Source organism: Hydra vulgaris, chromosome 01, assembly GCF_038396675.1.
Source record: "Hydra vulgaris chromosome 01, alternate assembly HydraT2T_AEP".
In the NCBI taxonomy this organism is placed as follows: domain Eukaryota; kingdom Metazoa; phylum Cnidaria; class Hydrozoa; order Anthoathecata; family Hydridae; genus Hydra; species Hydra vulgaris.
The window spans coordinates 42,406,547-42,430,171 of NC_088920.1; the positions used below are offsets into that span (position 1 = coordinate 42,406,547).

Below are 23,625 nucleotides of genomic sequence, written 5' to 3' on the forward strand. Positions count from 1 at the left end.
AAAATAAGTTTTGTGACAAATAAAATCAAAAAAAATAAAATCAAAAAAAATAGCAACCTGAATTAGGTCATCTATAGAATATAATTGTGTTTCTTCAGCCAAATGGAATGGCAATTTAGAAATTTCGCCCAACTCGCTTAAAAAAAAAATTCAAAAAATTCATTACTTTAGATACATTGAATGCAAAAATGACTTCAATGCCATATATCTTGTACTCAATATTTTTAAAACATTGTTTTAAACTGACTTCACTGCCAAATACTCAATATTCAAAACATTGTTTTGTAAGCACCAAATATAAGCTGAGAAATCACATAATAAAGTATTAAAAAAATAATGATTTTAACTTTAAAATAGTTTAAAAAATCAGGATATTTGCAAAACAAGAACTTTGAAAAAAAAATTATTATAGTCTTTAACTTCAAAAAATTTTAATTTATAAGAACTACCAAAGAACAAAAAATTCAAAAGAACTACCTGAGAGTAAGAAATTAAAAAATTTCTAACATTAAATTTTGTATAAATATTGATTTAAAATTATAAATTTCAACCCAAACATTTTTTTCAAAGAAAAAAGGGAAAAAAAAGAAAATGATGAAAAATGAAACAAAACATTTTTATGTTATCTTGATCTTCTTCATAAAACCTTCAATGACTTCATAATATATCTTTATATACACCAATCCTAACCTTTAATAAATGTACTGAAGCCCACGTAACTCTATATAACTATGTCAACTTAAATTGCTAGTTTAGATGAGCACTCTGATGTCACACTGAAATAGCCTGCTGTGGGGGGCTTCAGTACATACATCAACTGACAAATAGTCTGACTCACAGTGGAGTGCTGCGTACCTATTGCAGTTGATACACATGCATACACACAAAAAAAAAAAATTAAAAAAAAAAAAATTGAAAAATAAAAACACTATGAAACATTAAAAAAAAGAGTCAAAAAAATCAATTAAGTCACAAAAGTCAATTAAGTATTCTTTTTTACAATAATTTGAAAAACATTTCATTCATTGATAATGGTTTTTGCTTATTACAGTTGTTATTTAATATACAAATAAATATCTGATAAGAATGGTTGTTACTTAATACACAAATAAATATCTGATGAGAACGATTGTTATATATTACACAAATAAAATACAAAAATATTTTGTTAACAACAAAACTTTGATAAAATATTTGCAGATCAATAAGTTGGAGTTGGATCAATAAGTTGGAGTTGGATCAATAAGTTGGATTTATTTTATTGATATTTAGATAAAGATTTTAAAATTTCAATATTCATAAAAGTTAAATTTTATACAGCTATGCCATAATTTATATAATTTTCAGATGTAACCTCAACTATTTCTACAGATATATTGTAAACCCCAGTGTTAAAATTTACTTTCATGTTGGGTTTATCTTCAATTGTAACTTTTCATGTTCCATTTTGCTCAAACAAATTTAAGTCTATTTTTATCTGAATTTTCTTTTTTTATACATGTATAAATTCAGGCGAGAGTCTAAGATTTCTTTTGGTTAAACTCAATATTATTTTATATTTCTAGCTCACTTAATATACCTGAAGTAATTGGAGGTTGCTATTGAGAATATATTGATTCAGGTAAACTTGAATGGGCTTAAAAGATGTGTTTGATGGTTTAGGGAGTCAACTAATCTTTTCTGTCTCATGGTAGGTATGCTCAGGCTGATATAGATAAGAAAAGGGAGTCGAAAATAGGTTGGCTTTTACTTACTAATATTTACTGCTTTATTTTTCAGCTATTAACTTATCATCAATAAGTTCACTACTACAAGAAATAGAGAAAAATCCTTGATCATTGGGACACTGAATTTCTCTTCAAATTTTACTAAATTTTACTAAATTTGTCTACAAATTTTACTAAATTTTACTAAATTTGTCTACAGTCAAGTTCAACATTATAGAGGTAGTGGTGTAGTGGTAGAGCGTTCGCCTCATAAGCAAGAAGTTCTGAGTTCATTCCTTACCACATCCTTGGTAGTACCACGCTCAACTCATTTTTCCGTGCAGCGGCCTTAATTGCCAAAGTTTGTGTTTTGGAGTTAAAGAGTTAAGAGAGGGTTGTAACCGCAACTAAAGTAGCCTCCTCAACTGCAGTGGTCTTCTTGGCTTTGGGGAGATGAATTAACATAAAAAATATATACATATTGGCCCATAAAATCATAGCCCAAGATCACTTGATGTTTTAAGCTTTTACCTATCATAACTAGATGCTAAAAGCATCTTTTTTTTTAATATCAATATCACATAAAAACTGATCAATCACATAAAGTGCTGTTTCATTAGTTGTTTTTAAACTATCGTAATAAGGTAAAAGTTCAGTTGATCTTTTATAGTTTTATAAATTATCAAATAAATCACACAACATCTTGCTCTGGTATCCATAAGGATAAAAATGGGTTTAACATTAAGTTTTTCCTATATTTTGTAACAAGAATTCTTCTGGAAAGTTCTAATGTGTTAGTGTAGTGCTAAGTTTGTCAACAGTTATCAAAATGAGGATAGTAATATAATTTGTCTTTGACTTTCTATTCAGAAATGTATTACAACGAAGCAAATATGAGCTTTAATAGTAAGATTCCCAATGGTTTGAGTTGATGCTACATGTTGAAAAATGTTTAGTTCGGTGAATGGGGAAGCTTGCTTGAAACAAAATCTCTGAGCTTTTTTGACTCTAACGCACCTATTACAGATCGCCAGTCATAAATCCATAGGGTAAATCTAATTAATAGGATTCTTTTGCTCTTGATGGGACAATTGCTGTTTCTCCTAAAAGACTCTGTTTGAGCCTGCAATTCTTTGATTCACTGTGTTGTAGCAGGAACCTTGAGGAGGGTAACAGCAACAATTAGAGGTCAAGCAGAGTTTCACAATGTGTCTAACTTGATTTCGAGACAGGAGAAGACTGAGTATGATACAATAGTAACTTGTAGTTTGGCAAACATTATATCTGTTCATTGATTATGAAGTACAATGTGATAGTGGCCTAGTGGTAGAGCACTTGCCTCTTAAGCGAGAAGTTCCGAGTTCCATCTCCACTACATCTCTGGTAGCATGGTGTTTAACCTTGTTTGTTAAGGTTCGTATTTCAGAATTATAGAGTTAGAGAGTAGTAAGCAACCAGGGTTGATATTTGACCAGGGCAGGGTTTGATAAAATATAGCTGGGGCCAGGTTTGTGAACAGGGCTGCATAAACATTTATACATCCTGAATTATTTTTTTTTAGTAATTAAATTTTTAAGTAATTTTTTTAATTCAAAATCCATGTTATATTTTGTTTATATATGCATATATAAGTATCATTATGATCAACATGATCATCATAATCATCATTACCATCATCATCATCATCATCATCATCATCATCATCATCATCATCATCATCATCATCATCATCATCATCATCATCATCATCATCATCATCATCATCATCATCATCATCATCATCATCATCATCATCGTCATCGTCATCGTCATTGTCATCGTCATCATCATCATCATTATCTTCTCGACAAATACTACACCATATAAATACTGAAAGGTTTATATAAATATGAAAGGATATTGTATGCCAGCATTTAATTAAATAACAAACATATATGTTTAAATCCATAACATGTATGCATAAAGCGCATCTCAGAAACTTTAGTCTACTAAACTAGTCTCGGAAGCTTTTATTCTTTTGGACTAAAAGTTTGGAAGCTTTTATTCTTTTGGACTAAAAGTTTGGAAGCTTTTATTCCTACTCTTCAATTTTAAGCCTCATTCTATTCCACATTTTTCACCATCTTGAGCAGTTGCTTTATTAATCATTTATTTTATTTTATTTACAAGAACATCTCTCTTAGGAACAAATGTCTTTTTATTATTCCAAGAAGCCAATGTAAAAAGATCCTATCTGATGTTAAGCTCTGTTATTCTCAGTTTACTAAATCTTGCGTCTTATATCAGATGTTAGGTTCTAGAGGCTTTTGGTTAGTCTTCAACTATGTCATTAACTAAAGTAAGTCTAACATTTAATCTCTAATTCATCGGCCTGATCTCTTTAGTTCTCCCCAGGATAAAGCAGAGTTATTTGCAAAGAAATCTTATTCTTACTTGACTCTTGAATCTAATGGCCATACTCTTCGTGCCAGTTAAACAAATTAACCCATTGTTAAACATCCAAACCACTCTGGCTTCAAATGCTAAAGATAATTCTCAATTAAACACTTCAACAGTTTGTGCTTCAAACAAGATTTCCATCATAGTCTTAAAAAAGTGCTCTCCAGAACTCTCCTTATTTTTTGCTAAATTTAAAAAAATGCTAAATAAGTGGTTCCAATTTTTTGAAACTCTAGAAAACACTTTGACCTCTCCAACTATCCTACGATAAGTCTTCACTCTGTTACTAGTTTCTTTATATAAAGGTTTTTAGATTATTAAATTATTTCTTTCTAACTGCAGTATTAAAGTTATTCTTGAAGGCCTACACTTTTTATTTCAAGTAACAAGGTTCTATCTTTGTTCCTCTATTGGTTCTTATCTAAAATATCAATTTTTATGAAAATTTTATATCTAAAGTGGCTTTATTTGCTGACGACTCAACTTTATACTCTTGTCTTCACTTTTTGATTGCTTAGAGCAAGCAGCCAATTTTTAATCTGATCTCTCTTCTTTAACAGCCTAATGCTTACAGAGGCTTATGGATTTAAAATCTGGACTTTCACAATTTTTGTTACAACAAAACTCATTTATTTATTGCAAAAGAATATTGCAATGTTGGTATTCCTATATTAATGAATAACAACCCTCTTACTATAAGACAAAGTCTAAAAGCACATTGTAAATGTAATTAGACCTGCTTTACCTACCAAGCTTGAGCCACTTTGCAATTGTTGTAAGGTTGCATTTCTTTCTTTTTTCTACAAATACTATCATGGTCAATGCTCAAACGAGCTATCATCTCTATTACAATAAACCAAAATTCACTCGTGCTTGTTTCTTATTCAACATGTTGCATCCTTTTCCTGTATCTGTCCCTTCAAGCTATAAAAACTTTTATTAATCCAGTTTTTTTCGTTGCACATGAAAAAAACCTTATAACTCTTAGCCACCTTCATGTTTTTCTCTTATATACAACCTACAACTTTTCTATACAACCTACAACTTTTTTATACACAACCTACAACTTTTGTATACAACCTACAACTTTTTTAGTGTTCAGCTAACCATTTCCTAGTATTTTTACTTATTCTTATTTTAAAGTAACTCATAACTCAATAGTGGTTGTTTTCTATCTTGTTGGAAGTAAACTAGAGTTTGAAAATATATAAATATATGCCAGTATTTAATAAATAGTAAATGTAAGCATAAAATTATATATACAAAATATTATACATTTTTTTCTAGCCCCAGTTATCAACCCTTGCTAAATTTTATAGTTTTACCGAAGCCGGGTTTGAAAAAAATCTCATTTTTAGGTGGCAACAGGGCTAGGGCCTCGGTCACTTACTAGTTGAGAGAGGGTGTAACCACATTTAAATTAGCCTCCTCGACTGTAGTGACGTTCATGGCCTTGGGGAGGTGAATTGTAATAAAAATAAAAAAACAAAAAAAAACAATGCAAATAAAATTATTTAACCAAAATTTTCTGCTTCGGTCCCTTTAAATGATTTTGACTGTAGGTTTTGAATGGGTTTTGTTGTTAAACATTCTAAAATCTGTTCAAAAAGATATATTGTTCTTCACTTTTTATAGGGGAGCAGCTGAATTCTTAAAATTTAAATAGATTAGTATCTGAAAATTCTAACAAGATAATTATAACTAGTGATCCAAGCTTCAAAAATATGAGCCTGGATCCAAGTGATATGAGCTGGTTTAGTAAATTTGTAACTTATTATTGTTTGTATTGTAAACGTACTGCAGGGTTACATAAGTTGATTATGCTTGCCTAGCATTCAACACTATTTATAAGATTAATAACTAACATACAAATTAATAATTCTTAATACACTTATAAAATCAACTTTAAACCACTAATACAAAAATATATAAATGTATCTTTTATTCTTAAGTAGGTTGGTTTTGTTCTTATTTTTTGTTTGCGCTGTTTGTCAGTGACTACAAACACATTTTTGCTTTTTCCTTGTACATCTAAATTTACTTCAGTAACTTTTATATTGTTTGTAAAATAGTATCAAAAAATACTTTATGCTCAACTTATTATTAATCAAACATTATTTAAGATGTTTTACGCTTAAGTTATCATTATTCATCAAAATGTTTTACACTTGTATAGACATACTTTATACAATGTTTTTTTACAACGAAAAGTTTTTATGTGTTGCAAATATCTTTATAATATTATATACTGTCTTTAAATACTACATTTTCTTATAAAACATTTGATATAAAATATTTGAAGCTTTTTTAGGGCGACAATAGAACAAAATGAAAAATAAACTTTAAAATTTAAAACAAACAATTTTGCATTAACAGAATAGTAATATTTGAAACATATTTTTATATTAAAATAAGTTATAAAATTGGACTTATTTTTTCACTAATCGAAAATTCAGTTGATTAGAGTTTAACTTTAAGTCAATTAAAATTACCTGTTCGCCATTCTGCAAGTAGAGAGAAACTTTTTAATATAATGTAACTGAATTCTCCAATTCTGAAAAAAAAAATATATATATATATGTTAATTAAAGAATACTTCAAATGAAGATTGCAAAATAATTTAAAATAAATACAATACATTAGTAAGAGCCAATAAACGGACATTATCATAAAGACTGGGAGAAATGCCGGAAATATCAAACAATGGCTTTGTATATATTTCTTTGATGTACTCTTTGGCAAAGTCAGATACAGGATATTTCTTGAAGTCCCATTTAGAAAGAATTTTGGCAGGTATTAATGATGTATTGTTTTGATGGCAACTGGTGCAAAAGTATTTACCAAGATATTCACAAAATCGGAATAACCTTGAGAGACCTATTCATAAATGTAAAAACTAAAGTAAATTATAAAAAAGTATTTATTACCAATATAATTGTAATTATAATATATATATTTAATATTACCATATTATAGTATAAAATTAAAAAAACAAAATTTATATCTTTTTCTTTTTAAATCAAGTAACCAGAGACTAAAAACAATACTTGGAGAGACTTTCAACCCACAACCAGCACATCTGTATTGTTGTCTTTGAAGCATGACTTTTTTTCTAATATTAAATTCTTTATTTGTTATTTGAATAAATATTTTTCAAACTAAAGTGCAAAAAGAAAAGCTTACTTTACAAAGACATGTGGCATTAGCACAATTTGTGGACGTGGAGGAGCCCAATCCATATTTCCACGTATTAAACTCTAAAATCATGTTGTTATATGTGTCAGATTTTAAACTTTAAACACTAAAAGTACCTTCCCAGCAAGCACGCCATTCCCAGAAAGCACAACCTTACAGATTTGGTCACCCAGACAGATTTGGTCTGAATAACATAAAAACCATATGGACAGAATTAAAAAAAAACGATATGTATATAAGGGTGGGTAGAAAATTGTTTTAAATTAATCTAACATAATCTATTATTATGTTTATTTAGGAAATATACTTATTTAGGAAATACATTAGCTTATTTAGGAAAGTGCAAATTTTTTGATCAATTAATGCCTCTTTCTCCATTACTTTTATTTTTAAAATGACAAAGAAATGACAAAAAACTTATACAGTTCCCATTCTAAATAAATCTTGCATTAGACATCCCAGATGAATCCTGTATTAGGCATCCAAAAAGTGTTGCATAGTTGTGCTTTCAGAGTTTTAATTTAAAACTATTTAAAAAAATGTAAACATATAGTACAAAAGAAAATGGCACCTGATACAAGTTTTACTATAATACTTTTTACAGGTTTACAAAAATATTTTTAAATGGAAAAAATTATATTATTAACATAAAATAAACATATAAACAAAAATGAGAATGAAGTACCTAGCAAACCATGCATAAAGACTTCTATAACGCATAATGGTATTTATTAGTGCAAGAGTGTATTTATGGTAAAAGTGTCTGTGACAGTGAACATAGAAGAAAAGCAGAAAATAAATAAAAATAAAGTTTCAAAGAGTCATGCTGTGTCTTTAACTTACTTGGCAATAAGTTTATCTTATAGCACAATAATGACTTAAAGCACACTAGCAAAGTTGTGAAAAGTTATTTGGAAACTTTAAAAAAAGTAGATGTTTCAAACAATGCCTTTCAGAGCTTAGATCTAAATACTATCAGACTTATTTGGGATAGACAAAAGATAAATAAGAAGTGTCTAAAGAATGAGCTGTAAAATGTATTTCAAGAAGAATGTAAAGAATTTACAATTGATTCTTTATTAAAAAACTAAACAAAGAAAAAACGAATTGTGTTGAAAACGAATTTATCAAAAATAAAGGTTAGTACTAATAAAACTGTGTGGCATTAAATTAAAGCTACATTAATGTTAATATGCGGTAGTAGTGTAGTGGTAGAGCACTTGACTCATAAACAAGAAGCTTCAAGTTCCATCCCCACCATGTCCCTGGTGTGTCAACTTGTTTCTCTATGCAGTAGCATAGAGAAACAAGTTGAGTTCGAACATAACATAAGTACAGGGGAAAGGCGCCTATGATGGCATAGCGCCTATGATGGCATACCGGTCATATTTCCATTAAAATTGGTTTTGGTAAAAAAATGATTAGACCTGCATGACTATACTGACTTTACATTAGTTATAGTGAAAAAACGTCCCTTGTGCACAAATATTGTTTTTATAATCAACAAAAATCGATTTTGGGATGTGCTGTTGTAGTTTTATTTCCTTCATATATTTAAGATTGTGATTTTACTATTAACTGTGCAGAAATGAAATTTTCATGCATTTTATATTCAAGTTTTGTGCATTTAGTGGAATAGTTACTTTAATTTTATCTTTTGAACAAAGCAGACACAGCTTGTTTTAATGAAAATGATGACTTTTACCCATGATGGCATACTGACGAGTTGGGGGTGTTGAAATATTGACGAGTTGGGAAAACCTTTTTTTTTTATAAGAAAAACTTATTTTTAAGTAAAGTTAAAAGAAAGCGATGCTCCAACTTTTTTTTTTGGTCCAAAAAATACGTAAAACGCAATATATTCAATGCGCATGCGCAAAATTTTACAATGCTGGTGTGTAGCATGAAATGGTAAATTAGGATGGTTTCGAGTAATTTCTGACTTTTCTGAGCGAAGACTCTAAGGTTAAATGAAATCATTAAGTTACCCTCGATCCTAACTAGCCCCATCCTCCCCTATGCCATCATAGGAGCAGTGGTTGCCTATGATGGCATACTTGTGCTTTTTTTTACAATAAGAATAACTTATAAAAAAAATAAAACTGATGAAAACTCCCAAGGTAATTATTGTTCTAGATATAACAAGGGATGTATCCATATCAAAACTTTTATTATTGGTCTTCAGGATACTGAATAATGAAGCTTCAAAGTTAAGTATGCCATCATAGGCGCCTTTCCCCTACATACATACATACATACATACATACATACATACATACATACATACATACATACATACATACATACATACATACATACATATACACATACATACATATATACACAATATAAAAAATAAAATATATACATACACAGATACCAGACGTGCACAGAAAAGGCGTGCGATCGCACTCTATTCCTGACCACGCATTTATTTCTTGTTTGTGACAACTTAACCATGGCTTTTTAGATTTTTGAAAACGTTTTAAAAACTCGCAAAATAAAGTATAAGATAATAAAGCGAGAGATTGCTTTTAACGATTGTATACTATAAAATTTTTTTTTAACTAAATTATTGAAAGATACTATATAGTTAACAAGTGCATTTTTTACGATGTAAATGTTTTTATAACAACTTGTATGATTAATTTTATAAACAACAACGAAAACGGTTGTTTCAATAAACTTTTTGATGAAACCATAAATTTAATAGTCAAAAACACTGCAAAGTTATTTTTTTGTTGTTGTTATGCATTGTGTAAAAACATTTCATTAGAGTAAACTTTCTTTTTTGAAATGTTTTTACACAACGCTAAACGCTTTTAAATAAAAAAAAACGCTTTTAAATCAAAGAATACCAAATTAAACTTTTATTTATTTCAAAAGTATTTTTTACAATGACTATCAATGTGTTTCGACAAACTTTTTATAAAAAACGCATTAAGATAATATTATCGAAAACATTCTAAAGTCTTTTTATTTTGCTGTTTTGTAAACTTTCTAATTAAATGTTTTCTTACTACCCTTAGCACTTCTTATAAAATTTACAAATTTTAACAATTGTTATTAATAAAAAGCATTATACATTAACAAAGAATATTATTAAAAAATTATATTGTATTTAAAAGTTTGTGTATTTTATTACTATGTTTGAATGCAATTTTTTTACAAACAACTATGACTTTAAAGAAATATTGTGTCTTCAATAATTTTTTTAAAAGAATACATAAAGTTAATAGTCCAATTCCAAAGTAGAAGTGAAATCATTGTTGCTCTAACTATACTGGTCTATGAATTTCCTAATCCTAACCCTTACCATATTTGTTTTTTAATTGCACAGGTTATTTTCTCGAGAAAAAAAGTTACGCCACTGCTTATTTCAATAAACTTTATAAAAAAAGAAAAGAATAAATTTTTAAGACTGATACAAAAAAATAATAGTTAAGTATTTAATACTAATTTGCAAATTAAAAAACTTTCTAAAAAAAAGTTCATATCAAAATACTTGAACTCGAAACTCACACCGAACATAGCGCTCCCATTAAATATCATCTTTAATAAGTCTTAATTGTGTAAATAAAAATACTTAAAATTTTATCACTTTACAATTTGTTTAGTTCAGGCTTATAGTTTGTACTAAAGTTTGCTTTTAATTAACAGATGTAAAAAACATAAGAAAAGATTTAAGTTTTAAAGTTATTCAACCTTAACGTAAATATAAACAATTAAAAATAATTTTCTAATAGAGTTTTAGTTTTCTTCGGGTTAGATTAGCTGAGTATTTTTATTTTTTTAAATTTCTTTTTAAGGTTTCTTTCGTTTTTTTTAGTTTAGCTTGTTTATAGTTTTTGTTCTTTTGTTGGGTTTTTTCGGCGTGTTTTCAAATAACTGATAACCCGTGGTCAAGCTTTCAAAAAAAAAAAAAGCGAGCGTGGTCAGGAATAGAGTGTGATCACACGCTTTTCCTGTCCATGTCTGTTATATACACAATATAAAAAATAAAATATATACTGGTAAAGAAACTTTTTGCAGCGCTGACTCCAAATTGCATTCATTTTGTGGAAAGTATGTGTCAAGAGGTACAGGCAATGCATTTGGAAGAGGTAAAAGTTGCTGAGAAACATCATCCTCAGATACCATCCATTTTAATTCTGAAGCAGCAGGTATCATATGACCTTGAAATTTCTAAAATTTATTTTCTTTAATAGAAAAAAAACTTTTTTATTACTATTTAGTAAAAAAGTTTTAGTAAAAAACAATGATATAGAAAAGCAGAATTGAAAACTTCAATAAATATAGAAAAGCAGAATTGAAAACTTCAATAAATATAGAAAAACAGCATTGAAAACTTCAATAAATATAGAAAAACAGCATTGAAAACTTCAATAAATATAGAAAAACAGCATTGAAAACTTCAATAAATATAGAAAAACAGCATTGAAAACTTCACTAAATATAGAAAAACAGCATTGAAAACTTCAATAAATAAAGAAAAGCAGAATTGAAAACTTCAATAAATATAGAAAAGCAGAATTGAAAACTTCAATAAATATAGAAAAGCAGAATTGAAAACTTCAATAAATATAGAAAAACAGCATTGAAAACTTCAATAAATATAGAAAAGCAGAATTGAAAACTTCAATAAATATAAAAAAACAGCATTGAAAACTTCAATAAATATAGAAAAGCAGAATTGAAAACTTCAATAAATATAGAAAAACAGCATTGAAAACTTCAATAAATATAGAAAAACAGCACTGAAAACTTCAATAAATATAGAAAAACAGCATTGAAAACTTCAATAAATATAGAAAAACAGCATTGAAAACTTCAATAAATATAGAAAAGCAGAATTGAAAACTTCAATAAATATAGAAAAGCAGAATTGAAAACTTCAATAAATATAGAAAAACAGCATTGAAAACTTCAATAAATATAGAAAAACAGCATTGAAAACTTCAATAAATATAGAAAAGCAGAATGAAAAAGTTCAGTAATATAGAAAAGAAGCACGGAAAGCTTCCATGATTCAAAATACCTTTAATAAACATTTTGCAACTGTTTCAGCTGTGAAATCATCTGGCAATATTTCATCTTCTTGAATAATCTCTACTTTGTCTATATCTTCTTTTGATTCACTTTCATGTGTTCGACTTTTATTACCCAGCTGAGTGATGTTCTCCCAACTAGCACTTATGGTCATAGCATGCTTATCTGGAGATAAAGGTGAACTTGAAATATCATCTAAGAAAAATTTAGGAAAAAGTCAAAAAATGGTTTGAATGATTAAATTCTAATGTTGTATTCAAATTTTTAGTTTTAATGATCAAAAAAGTAAATAAAATAGAAATAAAAACAATAAAAAATTAACATAAAATAGGTAAATTTATTCTTAATGTTATTTATAAACCTTAAGTAATTTATAACTACTGTAATTGAACACTTAACTAAAATGTGGTTGGTCAATTCACTAAAATGTGATTAGACACTTAAAATGTAATAAGCTACTTTGCTAAAATATGTTTGGTCATTTAACTAAAATTTGTTGCTTCATTAACATTATTATTAACTTTTAAACAATTAGTTAATAACAGTCATCAAGAGATAACTTACCTACTGCTGTACTTCCAAAAGAATCTGAAGAGCTGACAGTAGAAGGTGTTTTTAAAATAGATGATTTATTGCTATCACTATGTGAATTGATATAACTAGCACGCTGCTTTTTGAGAGTTTTTTTTCGTGCATGAATTCTTTTCTTTAGAATTCTAATTTCTTCATCTCTGTCACTTTCATGCTCAGAATGAACGTTTTCGCATCTCATCTAAAGTAAAAAAACTATGTAAGCTACATGTATTAACAAAAAAAGTTACAAATAATAACAAATCATTTAAAATAAAGAGAACTTTTTAAGATAGAGGATAAAAAATATAAATCGACTAAAAGATGTCAAAAGTGGAAATTAATCAAAAAATCATAAGTTTTTTTTAATTTCTGTTATTAATTTTGCTATGATTATGATTTATGCTTTAATGACTAATTTTATTTTTATGAGTTTATGACTAATTTGCAAAGAAATATCTTAATAAGTAATTAATCTCAATTTCCTGAGATAATATTTTAAGTTCACTTTTATCTCCAGATAAGCATGCTATAACCATAAGTGTAAGTTAGGAGAATATCACTCAGCTAGTAAACATATGAAAGTAATCAGAAGAAGAAATAAACATAGTAGAGATTATTCAAGAAGATGAAATATTGCAAAATGATTTTACAGCTAAAATAATTTTAAAATGTTTATTAAATTTTTTTATTAGTAGTTTTTTGTTTACTCTTTAAAGATTTCATCTAATAAAGAAATTGTCAAGCAACATTAATGTATACGATTATATTTATGTTTTTTATTTAAATATTTTAATTAAATTGACTTTATTCAACTGAGTCAATTTCAAAAATATCGATTTTGGTCAACTTTGTTTAGTAATTATTTAAAGAAAAACAACTTTTAAAAAGAAAAGCATTGTAAGCTAGTTTAAAACTCTAAACAACAAGTCAACAACAATTTCAGAGTGAGGTTATTATATATTATTCTAAAAAAACTTCTTTAGTGAAGTTAATATATACTATATTAGGAACATCAATAATGAAGTTAATATATATTTTTTAGTAGGTTATAACTTTAATATTTAGATTAATATATATTATTTTAGCAACAACAGTGAAAATAAGTTCATTTTAACAACTTCAACAAAAAAAGAAGCCATGAAATGCAAATAAACAAAATTTGAAAAATTTAAATTGTACATAAAATTTGAAACTTAAGGATAGGCAAATAAATTGATAATTTATAATAATAATAATAATAATATATATAATAATTGATAAATAGATACAAATAAACAAATAAATTGGTATTTTTTTTATACCAGATTTTTCTATTTTTTTTATACCAGATTTTTCAGATTTTTTAATGTTTCAATGTTAAAAAACATACAACAAACTATTCACCAAAGTAAATAAAAAGTTGTTGAAGAAGCATACAAAGTTCATGCAAAAAGTTATTAAAGAAGTGCTACGAAGTTCATGCAAAAAGTTATGTTTCAAAATATTTTGAAAAAAGCAAAATAAAAAAAAATTTATCAGAGCAGAAACAAAAATAATTTGGATTTCATCAAATTCTAAACTTCATGAAATTCGGAAAACAAGATTTATCCAATTACTGAACAAATAAAAACCTTGGATTATCAATAAATACCTGAATCCCTTCAGATGTTATTAAACTTATTTTCCAAACAAAATCAAACAAGTTTCAATTGTCAACACATTCTGCAAGAAGCAGATCTTTGATATGTCCTTTACTCTTCAGCATAGGAATAGACTGATTGGCAAAAAAACATTCCACAGAATAAACATAGCAACCTATATCCACTGCAAAATGTTGCTCAAATTAAAGATTAACTAAAAAACACCTTGCCATAAACCCCAGCAACATGTCTATGTTTGGGATTTATATCTATAAAGGGTTTTGCACAAAAGAGTTTTTAAAACAGCTGTGGTGTAGTGGTTAGAGTTCTGCTTCAGAACTAGAGGTCAAAGCTGTAATAGTTTAAAGTTGGCTCTGACCTTCTTGGAGCACATAAACAACTTAAAAACTTTAAAAAAGGTTGATGACAAAATAAAAAATCATCAAATGAGTGATCCCAAATCAGTTTTTAAACAATACTTATTTTTTCCAACTGAATGTTTATATTTATTTAACAAGGAAAGACATTTTTTTTAAAGACGACAGGATTTATATTAAAAACTTACTAGCATTTTAAAATCAGTGAGTTTTAATATACGCTTTTAAAATTATTTTAAATTTAGTTTATATTTGCTAAAATCATGACGTTTCTTTTTTTAAATCAAACAGCTGTGTATAAAAGCGGTAAAATTCTTAGAGAAATCAAAGAATTCTACAAGTGATCAATATATAAGATCTCGATCAATCAAAAAAAGACAGGAAATGTGTATTTAAGATGGGAATGACTAAATGTTACATATTTCAAACAGAAAACCATTTTCATTCAAAGATGAATATTAATATTCATTGTCATCTGGTTTTATTTCAATATTGGATGTGGTAAATTTTAATAAAGCAAAAGAAATCAGATTATAATCAAAGGACAACAATGAACAATTTTTAGCAGTCAAAATCATAAGGAAGCATTAAACCACCTTATCAAACATATAAAAAAGTACAATTAAAATGAGTCAAAAAAAAGCTTATGTGAATTTACTAATTTTGTTTGCTAAACTCACAGCAGTTACTAAAAGAGACAGACATGAAAAGAATTTTTAATCAATAAAAGATACATTTAAGCAATTAAGATAAGAATCATTTCAGATTTGAGTTAAAAATAGAGCCAATGTCATTGTTTAAAGAAATGATAGAGGAACATTCATAAAACTCAACTTAAAAATGTTGAACATGCAAGAACTACTTATTTGACCATAGTTTATCTGATATGGTGAAAAAACAAAATAATTTTCAGGTTTCTTAAAGAAAGATTTATGGCAAACAAAACAAACTAAAGCCAGTTTATTATATTACTTTTGCACTATTTGAAAAATGATAGAAATACTGTAATCAAATCCCCAGGCAAAGCTGAATCAACTATTTATCCAGGCTTTCTTAAATTCTAAAATACTGTTGTGGTTGCTTTTGTGAATTATTGAATAAATATTATTGTGATTTTGAAAAAAAGAAATAGATAAAATTATTTTTGTTTATTTTCAACACTAATTTCTACAGGATTTCTAGAGCATAATGATATTAAATCAGTGAAGGAAGTAACGAACAACATTTTACTTATGCATGCATTATACATTTTAACTTAAATACCACAAGCAGGTTTTACACTTGCTGCAACTTTGTATATGATTGGTTGTGATACAACATCAGCTTCATTTGGCAAAAGAAACTTCTTAAACCTATTAATATTATCAAAAGCCTTGCAAATATTTACAGAAGTTTACCCAAAAGATATTGGTAGTATTTACATAAGCAACCACAACTAAGGGGTTTTTATTGTTCATTTAAATTGCTGTCCAACTTCAGCCGGATGATTGGGGGTGACAGTTATTGGTAACAATTGACAGAATAGTCATTTATTACCAATATTGAAGATTGCAGCTGACCCAGATAATGTATGATAAAAAAGTTTTTTTTAGTAAAATAACTTAAATCAATTCTAAAATCAGTTTTGTAAATTCAATTTAATGAAAATAATAATAAAATATAAATGTTTATTGAAAAAAAAAAGAGGACTTTATTGATAAAAAACGCATAAAAAAGCACATAATTACTCATTTTTCAAAACACGATTAAACCAGAATGGCTAATTAAAACAACTTGCTACTTTGCAATATTATTATCTGATATATGAGGTAGAGGATGAACTAAGATCAATATATAAAAACAAAAATATTTCTTTTAAGTCCCTAAAAACTGAAAATTGACTATTTTTTAGGGGGTAAGGTTCAAAAAAGACTTAGCAATCAATAAATATTCATTCAATTATACAGATTCTAGTTCATTCTCTACATATATATGTATTGGACAATTGGGGAAAATTTGAAGGTCTAAGCATTTTTTAATGTTGAGATATCATGTTTTGAGTTTATAAATTATGTTAAAATCTTCATTTTTAGATATAAGGCAAATAAGTAAAAAGAGTTTTAAAAACATTTTGTAGCTATTTTTTGATAATTGTTCTTTATCTTTATCAATCCAACCTTTTCTAATTCCTCTCAACTCTTTTCTTCTTTTTTTTTTGGTTGTCCTTTTTTCACCATATTCTCTAACCGCTTTTGGTCTTTTTTTTACTGAACTGGTTATTGTATTTTTTCCAAAGTCTAGATTTAAATGTTTGAAATGCACAATAAATACCAGATGAACCTTCATTAAAAAAAGAACTGCTGAGTTTACTCCCATTTCAAGAACATCTGTCTTTACATAAACATTTTTAGGACATCGGGACCAGATGATATTATTTAGTCCTTCATTACAATTTTGAGTTTGCCCACGAAGACATTTTTTCAATTAACTGTCGTTACTCAATTCATCAAAGTCTTTCTAGATAATTTTATAAATCCATTAAGGCAAGTTTAATTTAGGAGAATAGTTTTCATCTGCATCTGCATTTTTATTTTTTTTCCACTTGCACCAGCTATCTGGACCAAATGGGCAAAGAATAAGTCGATGTAATTTGTCTTCAAAATCTGTGTAATGGCACAAAACAGCTTTTATTTTTTTTTCATTTGATACACTTTCTGTTCATCAGTTAAATTTTGTTTTGCAGCTGTTTGCCTGATAGAAATACCAAAAGCATACCAAAAGTATTCTGTAATGTATTTACACTTGCTTCAGTTAATCTCCCTTTTTCAGACAATTTTTTATTGCTAAATGACACTTTGCATTGACTTCTCAAACATGAATCTATTCTTTTTTGAACATATCCAATACATTCTAATTTTTTAGGTGTAATACTAAAAACATCATATGGCTTGCTTGCAACAACATCATTAAAAGAAGAAGAATCACCATCTCCAAGATAGTATTTGTAAATTAAACTATATTGCAAGTGAGAACGAGAGAATATATCAACTGCACCAGCACTCTCCATGGTTCCTGAGGACCTAGTATGATTAAGACTACATTTGTGCTTTGCTTTCCATGTTTCATAAGCTACAGAACCTTTATTATTTGCCCAAATTTGACAACCTCTACAATATTTACTCAGTACTTGTGTACCTAAACATTTTCCTCCACATATAGCTGTAACAACACCATTTAATGAAGAGTGGCCTCGTGTTTGCCAAGAACCATCAATAGCAACTTGGACAAGTGCTTCTCCAGTTTTTCTTTTGACTTTTGCTTAGCATTAAGAGCAGCCTCATTCATTGACTGTTCTGAAGCAACTTTGTATGCTTCTTTAACAGTTTTACTTATATTGTCAAAAGCATTTACAGTTAAACATGACATGTTCATAAGTCATGAAAAATTAACCATTGGTTGGTGTCCTCTTCCAATTTCACGGAATCCAATTATCATTTTCAGGTTAACATCAAACATGTTTCTACCATTTTTATCATTTTTAACTATTTTTGAAGTAAAATTACTGTATGTAAAAGAACATTGAGCATTTGTACATGTTAAAATAAATTTATGGGAGAAACCCATTCTGCTAGAATAATCATCTGTGATGTTTACTTTACTTTTACAATCAGGACATGCACTAACCAAATCAAATAACTGCTTGATAAAAATAAAATTAACAAGAAGAAAATAATCATTTGTGTTGGCATTATTTGTATCTTCGACATCAAACTTTAACTTTTTAGAACTGATACATGAAACATTTTCAGACAAGTTACCAGTTACGTTTATATCTTTAATACATTTGATGTGCTTATTACCACTAAATTTTCTCTTCTTAGATCATGTAGTATTCTTATAATTACCCATTATATATTTAATTTATTAACCTAAAAAAATATTTCAAGTAAACATTGTATCAACACAACTTGTGTTAGTATAATGGTTTTGCCACAAGAAGTAAGTAATCAAATGATCGTGAAATGATGCAAGTTCAATAAGTAAAACAGTTTTATTTTTAAAACTGAACATAGTTAGCCTCTAAACTAAATCTTTTATTATTGCAGAACACGAAAACATACCAAAACAGTGGTTAAACAAAAGTTTTCATACTGCTTTTTTCTGTTGCTATAGGTGTTGCTAAGGAAACTACTTTATATCATACCTGCAAAATGCAAAATAGTTGCTTAAAAAATTAAAATTATTAAAAAATAATTATACCATCATTTTCAGCATTGTTAAAATTCTCAAAAATCATATTTTTCAATTTTTTTTTTTTTTGATTTTACACCTTTTATTTCCTGTGAAGCCACCTTAAATAATATCTAATAATAAATCTTTAATGAGTTAATATCATCTTTGATTAATACCAAATAATAAACCTTTATTATGCGATGTCCCAATAGCACACTTCTGCATTATATATTCCAAAGGTCAGTCAAAAGGTTTATGTTATTAAAAACTTTCAAGGTAATTACTTAAAATATAAATGTTGCACCTTATCTCAATTTTTTGAGTGCTATCTAATTGCACCTAAGCAATAACAAGAGTAGTAACTAAGCAACAACAAGAAGCTCAATAAGAAGCAACAACAAGACTACTAGAATAGTAATGAAGAAACATCTTTTTATCTTCAATTTGATCTTTTTTGAATTTTAAAGTTTGTAAAAATCTTTTGTGTACATTTAAATTTTTAAAAGTTTTGTTTATTTGCGTTTCATGACACCTTTTTTGTTAAAGTTGTTAAAATTAACTTATTTTGTTTCAAGCGTATGTGCCGGATTTTAGTTTATTTAGAACATTCACTGGGTAAAGAATTTACTTTTGTTAAAATGACTGAATAATAAAAAAATATAAAATATGTTCTTGTTCTTTAATTTACAAAAAATATAATTTTACTTAAAAAATATATATATTTTAAATGTTTTAAAAGAATTAAACTGATTTAAAAAAGAACGTTTTTAAGTTTTCAAAAAATATTTATATTTACAATAAGAGAAATATTTATTAATTGCAATCAAGGAAACTTAATATTTTTGCCAAACCAAACTGAAATTTTGTTCAGTCACAAGAAATGTTAATATTAATAATAACAAATATATATAAACTTATAATTAAGTTGGAAGTTACTAAATAACAAAAAATGTTGTGAAAGAATAAGGAAACAACAGTAAACTTGAAAACAAAAAATATTGTTAAAGAGCAAGGAAACAACACTAGACTTGAAAATAAAGAATATTCTTAAAGAAAATGGAAATCACAGTAAACTTGAAAAGGTTGTTTGAGTAAAAAAAAACAAAAGTAAATAAAATTTTGATCAACATCATTCCATAAAGAGACAAATAAGAGATTTGTAGAATCAGGAGTAAGATAATGCTGAGATAAAGATAATAAGATAATAAAAGATAATAAAAGATAATAAGATAATAAAGAGATAATAAAGAAATACAACCTTAATAGATGCTAACTTAGTAATTGGTTGTATATATGGTTTTCATGAGAGGTCAGTAGTTAATGATTATCCAAATTTAAAGAACGATTCTCAAATTCAGGTTCATTATTTACATCAATTGTGAAGGTTGATTAAAAATGTTTGTTAAATATGTTCATGTTTTTGTTGGTGTTAAGATTGCTTTGTTTGTCTCGCAAAGAACTGATGCATAAATTTATTTTTATTTTCATTGCATTTTCATATTTTTATTATGATTAGATAAATTTTTTGCATAATTTGAAATATTTCATTGTTTCTCATTTATACTGTTTGTTGTTATGTTTGACATCTGAGTTACCATACGAAAATCATACCATGCACAATTTATTTAATTGTGCATGGTATATATTTTATTTGGTAACTATGATGTCAAACATAACAACAAACAGTATAAATTTTGTAGGGTAACTAAACATGCTATAAATTCAAACTTTGAGTTGTATTTCTCATATTATACTAAGATGTTGTACTTAGTCAAGCTTTTTGTCTGTAGTTAAATTAGGAACTGTAATGTTATTGGCTTTGCATAACTCTGATTAAGTCATAAATTATTGATTAAATTGCATAACTTATTGATTTTTCAGTACAATACAACTTTCACTTTTTACCACTTTCAGTCAATTTTATATCAATTCACTTTTTGCACAAAATTTATTTTTTGATTGATAAAACACTGATCAAATGTTCTTTTCGGTTATTGATTTTTAAAATTTTTATTGGTTTATGATATTTTTGAATAATATATCTTGATTTAGTTATATATAACTTTATGTTGATTGATTATTTTGGTTGCCAAGTAGTATTTTGGTTGCCATGTAATAATTTTAGTAGTTCAGTTTTCTTTTTTTGTAATAAAAATTAAAATAAAACTTATTTTTTTGATCAAGCAACTTATTGTTTAACTTAGAGCATTAGTAAATTTCCGTTCTGCTTCAAGCATTAGTGACTTTTTGCTTGACTTTAAGCATTCAAACTTAAAAACTGATTCAATCAATTTTGTGTTTTTATTTGGATATTAAAAAAATAAATTTAATAAGTTCTAAAGAGTTCTGAATTTATGTATTTTATTTTTTTTGTTTAGATTTAATTTTTATTTAGGTTTATTGGATTACTGAGGCAGAGATTTTTTACATGAAAGTTTTTTAGTGATCAAAAAATGTTTAATTAAAGAACTTACTTGTTCAATTGCTGTAATTAATGCTTCACAAATACTAAAGTGAGCATTTTCCTAAACAAAAAATTATTATTAATATTTAAAATTAATATAATTCATTAAATATAAAATTCAATTGTTTCACCCAAATTTACTTTATCTAGCTGAGCTCCAGTATTGTAGCTTCTTGATTCAAGGTAACTAATCAAAGATTGACCTTTGTAAGGTTTAGGAAATATCTTTCCATCTTCATCACGATAATAACAACTTTCAGTACCTAAAAAAATGTTTGTTTGTTTTTTTGTTTTTGCAAAAAGTTTAGAAGAAACAAGGACAAATAGAAAACAAAGATTTACCATTTATCAATTTATGCTGCTCCATAAATTCCTTTGGCAAAGAAGAAGCTATTCCTGAATCAGTCTTATCAACAAAACTAGCATTTCCATTTTGATCTGATTTTGATCGATGATGACCTTTTACAACTGTTGAAGATCGTGGAAGAGAAAATATTTCATTATATGGATCTTCCTCAGTAATTTTGTAAAGCTGTGATACATCAGTTTGAAATTGTTCAGAATTCTGTTCGGTAGCATTCACCTCGGGGTTTTTAAAAGAGCAAGTTTCACTATTGCATAACTCTTGCATTGATAGAAGTCTTTCTTTTGTTTCTCTTGCTTTTTCATTAATATCACAATACCAATGATCAACATTTTCTTGATCTGATGCTGCCAGCAGCGCACTTTTTAATAACATGCTTTGATTTATACAAGATTTTTGCGATATTGAAAAACTTCTTTGAACACTACATCCACAATCGGCACTACTACCACAAATATTACAAGAATGATTGTCATAAAAATCTTTAAAATAAGACTGTACAGGGGTCGAAGAAGCAATCTTGTATTCTTCAACAATTTTTTCTGAAACCCAAGGACACAGTTTTTTTACAAATTCAGTAGAATCCATCTAGAAAAACATCTTTTGTTGAGTTAAAGTGATTAAAAACATAGACAATACAATTAATATAGTTTCAATTCATATCTGAATAAAATAATATAAATATAATAAAAGGCATTGTTCTTAACCCCTTAACAGAAAAGGATGATGCTCTTAACCCCTTAACAGAGAAGGATAATGCTCTTAACCCCTTAACAGAGAAGGATGATGCTTTTAACCCATTATCAGTGAAGGATGATGTGCTTAAACCCTAAACAGAGAAGGATAATGCTCTTAACCCCTAAACAGAGAAGAATGATACTTACAACCCCTGAACAGAGAAGGATAATTCTCTTAACCCTTCAAAAGAGAAGGATGATGCTCCTAACTGCTAACAGTGAAGGATGATGTGATGATGCTATTAATCCCTTAACAGAGATGGTTAGTTATACCCATTGAAGGTAAAGTGTTACGTATATGTGAACAACATAGCCTATATTTTTTGTGAGTTTATTTTTTTTCTTACCATCTATAAATTTTTTGTACAAATTAAAAATTCAACTAAAATTTGGCGCAAAGAAAATATTAAGCAAACTGCCATTTTATGCATCCAAAGAAGATGTTCACTGCTGAAGAAGCATTTCACTTATTGATGAAAAGTGACAACAAAGATGAAAGTAAGAACAAAGATGAAAGTTACAACAATGGTTTGTTTGAGTCCAAAAAAGAGTTTTACAAAGTAAATCAGAACACAATCAGATAGTGATTTAGACATGGAAGCTCATGAAACGCAGGTTGGGGGGGGGGGGGGAAGGCTGCATTTTAATATTAACTATGATAAAATTTAAAAGAGATATAATTTAAACAAATTAATAGAAAAAAAGATTGAAAATGTAAGCTATTCGAGGATTGATAATGAATCTTTAGGGTGATAAGATAGTTATGAGTTAACCTGATCTTGTTACCAATAAAATTTGTGATTACATAGTTAAACAAACAAACCTGTATCCCTTGTTAACTCTAAAAGAAAATCAGTTGAAGCCAAAGTCTTGATTTAAATAGTGGTCTC

At 27.4% G+C, this 23,625-nt stretch overlaps 1 protein-coding gene across 2 annotated transcripts in view; it reads right to left on the reverse strand.

Moving 5' to 3' along the window:
* The window catches only part of LOC100210216 (run domain Beclin-1-interacting and cysteine-rich domain-containing protein), a 48,046-nt gene that overhangs the window by 5,394 nt on the left and 19,027 nt on the right, over positions 1-23,625 (reverse strand). Inside the window, exons 4-14 of one of the 2 annotated variants that reach the window (XM_065788218.1) lie at positions 21,977-22,586; positions 21,776-21,897; positions 21,645-21,695; positions 12,954-13,161; positions 12,379-12,584; positions 11,352-11,525; positions 7,329-7,402; positions 7,193-7,257; positions 6,784-7,022; positions 6,638-6,699; positions 58-136 (exon numbers count right to left, since the gene is read on the reverse strand). In XM_065788218.1, coding sequence (XP_065644290.1) covers positions 58-136; positions 6,638-6,699; positions 6,784-7,022; positions 7,193-7,257; positions 7,329-7,402; positions 11,352-11,525; positions 12,379-12,584; positions 12,954-13,161; positions 21,645-21,695; positions 21,776-21,897; positions 21,977-22,586 — 1,890 coding nt within the window. The remainder of the gene's footprint in view (positions 1-57; positions 137-6,637; positions 6,700-6,783; positions 7,023-7,192; positions 7,258-7,328; positions 7,403-11,351; positions 11,526-12,378; positions 12,585-12,953; positions 13,162-21,644; positions 21,696-21,775; positions 21,898-21,976; positions 22,587-23,625) is intronic. The other variant, XM_065788219.1, reaches the window with a different exon arrangement.